Genomic DNA, 9,216 nt, shown 5'->3' on the forward strand with positions numbered 1-9,216 from the left:
AACATGTTTCTGATAAGTCTTCTTACCATTACAGACGCCATTATTCCAGTAAAAGTCAAAAAAGTCTCTGAAATTGGTACAGTTTGGTCTTGGATTTCGAAGTAAATACGTGAAACTGGTTCATGTTGAGCCACTTCCCAGATTGTCAAACAAGCCGCGTTTTACCCAGACCAAACAAATCAAGCTCAGAATCATGGAGTCATCGCCAGGCTAGTGAAGCAGAATGTCGAGAAATTAACTCAAAAAATAGTTCGTGTCTAACTATTTACACGTACGTTTTACACCGCTGTGTTGACTGATAAAACACTAATTTAGACATATAAACGTCTGCGTTAATGTCAATGGAAGACGCAAGTGTAGCCCATCCTAACAGTGCAACAGAAGGCATGTTGGGATTAAATCTAAAATTTGCAAGCTTGTCCTGCGAAGATTATACTCTCTGTAGAGTTGCATATCCCAGCCAAATATTACAAACAAATGTCTTCAGAAAAAATAAATGTAAAAAAAAAAAAACATATCGATAACCAAAAGCTTGTAATAAATAAAAACGGCCAACGGCTCTGTAACTGCAGAGTTGTATCCATGGAATAAACGGCATTGGAAATAACGCCGTTGCTTAGCAACAAACCAAGCGGTAAAATCGTAGACCTCAACCCTGAGATAGTAAGAAGGCAATCAATGATTGGATCCTCAAATCAACGGACCAATCCGCGAAGGCGTTGCTCAAACAGACGACGCTTTGAGTTTTGATCTTGGAAGCTATCGTTAGCCGCAGAAGCTCAGCTGCTTGAAGATGTCGGTGAAGCGGGGCTTTGGCGACTCTGCGGTCAGTGGGTTTATTTTTATGCAAAGTGCAATTTGAACAGTTTGTAATATTTTAAAAGCTAGCTCAGGTATGTTTGACATGGAGAGCTGGGGTTTAATGGGAATGTGACACCGGTGTTGCTCCTCTGTTGCCATCACATACATAACGTTACCTGTCTGTCTATCCATCAACACCAGTTTACTGCTGATGCTTTTATCTTGTATTCATTTGTAACAATGCCTATCAATAAATTAACCTTCTGTCTAATCTAATGGATGTTATTAGATCTTAAAGTGGCTTTCATGAACGCTGATGCTCTATTAAACTCAGTGTTTGTTTCATAGAAATCATTCCGTTACATTGATCCCCAAAACAAAAGAGACAAAACACTCATTATTTCATTTACCACTAAGTTTTATAATAATGATCATATTTATACAATGAATTTATCTGTCAAATGTTTTCTTGAAATGGATGCTTCTTTCCCCCCAGTATTTAAAGAAGAGGATTCCACAGAATCCAAAATATCAACATGTAAAAACACGACTTGACACAGGTATTCACTTTTTATCAAATCGTAAACATTTTTGAATATCTTTTGCGTATACGATAAAAAAAGTATATGGTGTTTAACCCAGTTTATTTTTTAGGCTCCAGCCTGACAAAGTACATGGAGAGACTAGAGGAGGCAAGGAAAAGTAAGTTATACATGAAGTAATTATACATATTGTAGTGGAGAAATATATTTTATACATAGAAATGTCATGGTGCATTTACATGGAAGTAGCCTAAAGGGTAATTTCTAACTAACACACCACAATGGTGTATTTATTTACATTAAAAAAGTAATTACAACACTGCAGAATGTGTGAACAGGCACTTAATGACTTGTTTAAGCTATTTGTCTCCAGATACGCTTGTCCTACTGATATTTTCTTACTTGATAAGGAGAGAAAGTCTCCTTTGTCCACATTAGTCATCTTGTTACACGTTCCTTGTGATTTCTCAAGGATAAGCAATCCTTCCTTCTTTTGGATACGTGAGCAGATGATGGTGATTGTACTGTAGATTACAGTAATTCCTCTGTTGAGACTGTCTGTAGTGAAACTGAGATACATAACCTCATCCAGCGGTGTCACTTGGCATCTTTCAGTGGGTTCGGTGGTGAGGCTGGACTATGGAGTTCTTGCCAGTGATATAAAGAGATGTTGGCAGAGCTGGCCTCAGTTTGTAGAGGCAATTGGTGTATTAAAATCAAGTTTAGTTGGTATTAAAATGGAGTTTGATATATTGGGAGTGAAGTTAAATGATTTGTCTTTGAATGAAGATGAAGAGAAAAATGGTAACACTCAGGATCCAGGTAAAATGCATCAAAATTGTTGCTAAATTGTGTACAACAGTTTTAAATCATTTGAAATGCATTCTTATGCCATTTTTGTTTTCCAGACTACAGATATAGGAAGGACGAGCTGTTTAAAAGACTGAAAGTGACTACATTTGCACAGCTGGTATGTGAAAAATACATTAAATAGAGCATAATGTTTTCTTCCTTAAATTTAAAATTACTGTTTTCTTGAATGCTCATTTGCTGCTCAAGAAACATCTCTTATGATCAATGCTGAAAAGAGTTTTGCTGTTTAATATTTTTGTGGAAAAGTTACATTTCATTCACTTGAAATAAATTTTGGAACATTATAAATGCCTTTTCTGTGTCATTATGTAATAAAAGTCTTTTTTTTTTCAGGTAATCCAAGTTGCTTCAGTGTCAGATCAGAATGACAACATTAAAGATGAAATGGTGGGATTAGAAGGTAAGAGTTTCATTTCTCTTTTATGTTACTCTATTTTTTTATAAGTGATTTTGCTGACATCAGTTTTATTATATTATATCTTAATGCTTTTGTGAACAAACAAAAAGTTTGGAAGAAAGCAATCATTTTTCAAGTAGGAGCAAAGTTTATTGGTGTAATGGAATACTTTTGTGAGAGAAAGCAAAAGTTGTGTGAGCAGATAAAGGTCATCTGGTGAACACAAAAGTTTAAAAGTTTGCAATTGAACTAAAAATGTATTTGCGAAATGAAGTAGTTTTGACCGCAGTGGGTGGGTGGAAAATGATAGTGTTTTTTTCCCCCCTATACTCCATACTTCAGCAAATGCATAGAAAGTCCCTGACAATCATTTGTGGTTGTTTTCATTTTTTGTATGTGATTTCAGATGATGTGTCAATATTCTCTGCATCACCGGGCCTCGACCGTCTCTCTGATCAGACGAATGGCTCCCCTCAGCCGACGCTTCTTCCCCCACAGAGTATCAACAATGATGAATCCGGCGACACTGCATTTTCTCCTAGATCTACACTCCAAAGGTAGCCGGATCACCTTTGTGTTTGTAAGGCACATAAAGCTATCTCTTGAATTCACCAGCCACATCAGAATATCATTTTATGCATCTAACTGATGCCCCCTCTAACATTTCCTCTATTGTGCGCTCACAAGAGCTCTGATTGGCCGAGCTGCTTTCTCATGGCCTCAAGCTCCATTGAGCTTGTTTAGGGGCAGTCAGTGCAATCAGACTCTGTCCTCAGAGACCCTGTGGGGGGATACAATGAGATCTAGCCTGTAACAGTGAGAAGCCCTGACTGTCCTCACTCAGTGTAACTGAGAATCTCTTGGCTCATTCATAGTGTCATCAGTGGCGTGGGAGAAATGGATCTGGACAAGAACGGACAGAAGAGCATCCAAAACTCTCCAGTGCCTACCTCCAACATCCCAGAGTGCCCTTATCCTGACTGCCCATATCTGTTGCTGGATGTGCGGGACAGAGAACAGTATGACCAGTGCCATATTACCAGCGGTAGGAAACTTACCCTTGAAACCGTATTTTGCTCAAAGAATAAAAGGCATTAAAAGCATTAATATGAATGTTTTCTGTTAATAATTGTATCTGTTGTTTGCTTACAGCATATAGTTACCCCATTGCGACCTTATCAAGGACAATGAACCCATACACGAAAGAAGTTCTCGATTATGTATCCTTTTATTCCTTTTATTTATATTTATATATATATATATATATATATATATATATATATATATATATATATATATATATATATACAGTACAGACCAAAAGTTTGGACACACCTTCTCACTCAAAGAGTTTTCTTTATTTTCATGACTATGAAAATTGTAGATTCACACTGAAGGCATCAAAACTATGAATTAACACATGTGGAATTATATATGGAATTATAATTCTTGGTCAAATAGCCCTTGATGCCTTCAGTGTGACTCAACAATTTTCATAGTCATGAAAATAAAGAAAACTCTTTGAATGAGAAGGTGTGTCCAAACTTTTGGTCTGTACTGTATATATATGAACATATAAACATATGATCTTTATATGAAAAATATATATGTATAATGAATAATATATGTGAAGTAAATGAATAATTTATTTCATACATGAACCATGAATAAATAAAATATTTATTGTGCATTCATTAATAGATATGATTGGAACAGTCTCTTGAAATAGTTAAAAAAAGTAACCCTGTTATTAATTGTGTTTTAATGATGTGATTAATGATTTGTCATTTCAGTTTCTTGTGTACTCATGCCCATTGCTAGTGTTAAAATCTTTTACAACAGCAGAAAAATGCATCAGGGAAGATCATAATCTTGTATGATGAGGATGAGAGGATAGCAAGTCAAGCCGCCACCACCATGTGTGAGAGAGGCTTCGAGAATCTCTTCATGTTGTCAGGGGGTGAGTCAGACAAGAGACCAAGAGATTAATATTAAAGCTGTCAAAGGATTTATCGCATCCAAAAAAAAAAAAAAAAAAAATATATATATATATATATATATATATATATATATTTTTTTTTTTTTTTTTTTTTTTTTTAATATATATAATTATATGTATTTGTGCTGTGTATATTTATTATGTGTATATATAAATACACACACTTGCATGTATATATTAAAAAAAGTATGCTTATATATTAAATACATTTATTTATAATATAAATTATATGAATGTAAATACATGTAAAATTTAAAAAATATATATACTGTATGTGTGTGTACTTATATATACATAATACATTTACACAGAAAACACACATATTTTATGCAAACAAAAACTTTTATTTTGTATGCGATTAATCATTTAACAGCACTAAAATGTATTTATAAATAGATCACTGAAGTCTCAGGGATCTCCAATACACACATGTACTTTATCCTGTCAGTATGATGTATTTAATGCCACTTATTCATTAACTTCTTTTTTCTTTTCTCAAAAAGGTTTAAAAGTGGTTGCTCAGAAGTTCCCTGAGGGAATGACAACCGGCTCCATTCCCATCTCCTGTCTGCCGTCACCCTCGGGACCTGGAGGTCGTAAACGATTGGTTCCACAGCAGACGTCACAGCCAGCAGAAAAAAAGTGGCGGTTCACCTCAGAAGACCTCAGCAAAATCCAGCATTACCTAGAAGAAGTGTACATACCCAGTGAGCCCAGCAGTGAGTCATAATTTCAAATCTGATCAAGCCATTTTCACTGCATTATGAACAGTTTACCAATAGATGGTAACACGGCCATCTCAGCATGCTTCTTTGAGCCACACTTACATACAATATATGTAATATATGTTTATCTTATGCTCATCAGGGCAGCATATATGTGACAGTAATATTGTGAAAAAAATATTGTAGTTTAAAAGAACTGTTTTCTGTTTGAATGCATTTTAAAAGGTAGTTTATTTCTGTGATGGCAAAGCTGAATTTTCAGCAGCAGCCATTACAGTCTTTAGTGTCACATGGTCTTTCAGAAATCATTCTAATATGCTGATTTGCTGCCATCATTATTATTATTCTCAAATAACATTAATGCTCAGTTTTTAATAATGTGTATATTTTTTCTGTTTACTATTGTGATTGTGATTTTTTTTTTGCCATTTTAGGTCGTCTAAGCAGCAGAATGTCCACTAGCAGCGCTCGCTCTAAAGCATCTACAGCTCGGAGCAGTCGACAAGGCTCGTCCATAGCAGGATCAGAAAGTGCTCGTTCACGGAGTAGTCAACCTTGGAAATAATCCTCAGCTTCACCTTCATCATTGTCATCTTCTCTCTAATGCAAATAAAGCCTTTATATTTTCCTTTCTCAAGATTCCTGTGAACATGGACACTCTAAACTACTGTGTGTATGTTTTTTTAAGTTCACTCTTATTATGACACATGCACGTTCTCAGAACTACATTGGGAGGAACTGAACGTTTCTTGGTTCTGATAGTACACACAAATGGCACTGTTTTAACATCATTTCAGTTTATTCACAAATCTTTGCACTGCAGACTTCAAATCCAAACTGCATGTGTAAGATCTAAATCTGTTTCGGATTTGCCACTGTAAATTTTTTGGCATAATTGGCCATTAATACTATAATAATGGTACAAGATCTCTAGGGTTAACACCTTATCCCTTTTAATGCATATGTAGGTTCTTCTATATGTTATGTAAGTAACAAGCAGGTCTTAGTGGAAGGACTCCACTTCTTGGTGGTCATCTTTTTTTGCTTTAACTGTGCTATGACATGATGTGTTCATTGAGCATGCTGTATGTTTACTTGTGCAGTAGTATGCTGCAGTGCTTTAAAAAATATATTAGATATGCTGATCTTGCATTAAAGCCAGAGCTTCTCTGTTTGTTCAGTGCATTTATTTTTATTGTTAATGCTTTCCGAGCTGGTGCGGAATTTTCTTTCATAATCGGCATCTACTGAACTGTGATTTGAATGTTATGAACTGTGCTATTGCGTGAATTAATGAAGATTAATGAAGCTTTGTCTGTTGCAGAGCCTGATGAAGGAACTTAAAGTGCTTTTTTTTCAGTCATTGTATATGTATGTGTACATGAAGTGGTAGAAAGTGCTTTGTTGTCTGTGTTTCTGTGCTTATTGACTGAAATCAGTTATCCCTCTTCTGTCATAGACTTTGTTTTATTGACCAATTAAGTAATTTAATTTAATCTATAAAATGAAAACTACCTGGTTTGTTATTTTGTATTAAAGGCTGAATAAAAGTCAATTTTATATTGTGTAGACCAGGGGTTTTCAAACTGTGGGTCGCGACCCACTTGTGGGTCACAGAATGGAACAAGGTGGGTCGCACAAAGTCACTTGGCTGCAGCTAAATTTGCGTTTCAATGACACACACACACACAGTTCAGTCTAGGGCTGCACGAAAGTGACGAGTGGGAACGGTGCGAGGCCGGTGGAGTGATTGGAATTGAGCGACACCTGCTCGACTCACCAGTCTCGAGAACCACGGAGGAGATCGGAAGGATACAAAAGAGGAGCGTCCGTCTCCCCGGCAACTCACTCCAGCCCACCGCCTCGAGCATCCTCCTTCGCCCTGCTCGATGGCACTGCGGATTCACCTCAGTGCCGAGGGATCTTCGGCACCGCGTCCCTCCTTCCTCCCAGGCTTCGGCACCAGTCTAACACATTAAAAACTTCTCAATCACGGGAAGGAGGAGGCGGGAACCGGGAACCCACTCGTCACAATGATATAGCCCACCAACATTAATAAGGACTGCAATATCCTTAGTGTGATTTTCGAATTGCAATTAAGTCCGCGTGCTTTGCGTGTTTTGAAGCGCGGGCGCGCACGAGTTGTAATAACAGTGAAGGTCTCAGAGCAATGTCATTAAAAGGTTCAATCGGTCCGCATTATTAAAAGAGAAAAACTTGCTCACTTCAATACACTATATTCCGCATGAGATTGCATACACCAGAAAACAAATGTTACGAAAACGGTTTCAGGTAGGCCATGTTCATTCATTTCTATCGTCCGTTTGAGCTCTGTGCACTTTTTTCGTTCGGGAAACGGTTTGTAAAAAGCATTTCACATGTACAGGGTGAGCAGTGCACAAACGCAGGGTTAATTGTAACACTACAAGATTTAAACATTTCCACATAACAAAATGCACAAAAAAATAATGCAATACTCCTTGACGTATCATCTCTTTTTAGAGAAAAATTTGCCAAAGTTCAGAAATCTTTTGAAGATATTGCTGAACATTAATTTAACCATTGCTAAAATAAATTTCTGCCTGAACTTAATGTCATCCAGTTTTTTTTTTTTTTTGTTTATTTAAAACGAGACACATGTTTATTATTATTTTTTACCTATTTCACAATTATTTTAATCTCCAAACAGTTTTAGATAGTTCTGCTTTGCTTCTTATGCTTTTTCTAAAAAAAGTGTTGGATTGTGCTCCGTTCTCACCGACACACACGGAAGGATCGTGAATGCATTTTCTGCAACAAAACACAGCAGCGCAGATTACAGTTCACTGGAGTGAGCCTGTTTAACGTTTTTATGGACACTACATATTCTAAAGTCTGTAAACAAAAATTAAAACTTAAATATTAATAGTGATTTTTTTCAGGTGTAGGCCTACTCTAAAATAAAAAGGTTTTTTTTCTTAAATACTTCATTTCTGTCATCAAACTTTTAAGTAAGATTAGGCTTAAAGTAATATCAACCTTTTTTTTTCCTCAAATATTGTGGTGGGTCATGAAATAGATTACACTTGTCTAGGTGGGTCGTGGAATGGAAAAGTTTGGGAACCACTGGTGTAGACCCAAGTGATACCTAGCCTACATGCTTTTTTAAGAATAGCCTATTTCTCATGTATGTACAGAGCGACATATATCATTTTTTGACAGGAACGAAAAAAAAAACTGAGGGATAGAAGTACAGTTCACAATTGATTGTACAGATGTTTAACAGCAGACCACTAATTCAGCTGGCTTTAGTCATCTTATTTTTTTCTTTAAAACTGATCATAGCTTTCTGAAATCGATTACTAAAAGCTAGGTTGGTCTAATTTGAATCCGAAAAGAAAGATTTCCTGTTGAGTAACTGCTTGTGGGTCAAACTAATTCTTAAAACACTTTACAGTGGCTATGTTAATGCAACCTTCAGACATAAGGACTTTCTGGAATACTCGATTTTGATTGGTCAGTTGCGCTTTTCAGCGATAGGACTGACTTTAAGATTAAGTACGGTTCAGTGCTGTCTTATTGCTAAGCCATATTTTATATCCATCTTGTGACTGAAGTGAAAATAGCCTCAGAGGACTCTAATAATTAACAGTGTTCGTTATTGCTAAACCTTATGTTTTGCACATTGTATGGAAATATTTGTAGCAGAAACTTTAAGAAAAAATACAGGTAAAATTATAAAAAATACTTTTTACTCAAATCAGTGTTTCAAGTCAATATCAGTCTATTCATTAATTAGTCAAGAGGCAATGTAATAAGACGGATAACATATAATCTGACAGTCATTATTGCTTATTGATTCGCTCACCATACACATATTTTTCTGACACTTATGCAGCA

At 36.0% G+C, this 9,216-nt stretch overlaps 2 protein-coding genes across 2 annotated transcripts in view; one reads left to right on the forward strand and one right to left on the reverse strand.

The window, feature by feature from the left end:
• LOC132125524 (POC1 centriolar protein homolog B) overlaps positions 1-569 on the reverse strand; it is a 38,468-nt gene extending 37,899 nt beyond the window's left edge. Inside the window, exon 1 of the mRNA XM_059536982.1 lies at positions 27-569. Coding sequence (XP_059392965.1) covers positions 27-41 — 15 coding nt within the window. The 5' untranslated portion in view covers positions 42-569. The remainder of the gene's footprint in view (positions 1-26) is intronic.
• Positions 570-655: 86 nt separating this feature from the next.
• cep41 (centrosomal protein 41) lies at positions 656-6,906 on the forward strand. The gene is made up of 11 exons (XM_059536983.1): positions 656-826; positions 1,298-1,361; positions 1,456-1,503; positions 2,252-2,313; positions 2,550-2,616; positions 3,020-3,170; positions 3,489-3,658; positions 3,766-3,833; positions 4,459-4,573; positions 5,116-5,331; positions 5,772-6,906. The coding sequence occupies exons 1-11, from the start codon at positions 794-796 to the stop codon at positions 5,900-5,902; spliced, it is 1,125 nt and encodes a 374-aa protein (XP_059392966.1). The 5' UTR covers positions 656-793; the 3' UTR covers positions 5,903-6,906.
• Positions 6,907-9,216: the final 2,310 nt, after the last annotated feature.

This window comes from Carassius carassius, chromosome 43 (assembly GCF_963082965.1).
Source record: "Carassius carassius chromosome 43, fCarCar2.1, whole genome shotgun sequence".
Classification (NCBI taxonomy): Eukaryota; Metazoa; Chordata; class Actinopteri; order Cypriniformes; family Cyprinidae; genus Carassius; species Carassius carassius.

What these genes read in the sequence shown, in the direction of transcription:
- cep41 (XM_059536983.1), top strand. Translation starts at nt 794, where the DNA reads ATGTCGGTGAAGCGGGGCTTTGGCGACTCTGCG. An exon ending in ACTAGAGGAGGCAAGGAAAA is followed by an intron (nt 1,504 to 2,251) that starts GTAAGTTATACA and finishes TTTGTTTTCCAG; the next exon opens with ACTACAGATATAGGAAGGAC. An exon ending in TCTCTTCATGTTGTCAGGGG is followed by an intron (nt 4,574 to 5,115) that starts GTGAGTCAGACA and finishes TTTCTCAAAAAG; the next exon opens with GTTTAAAAGTGGTTGCTCAG.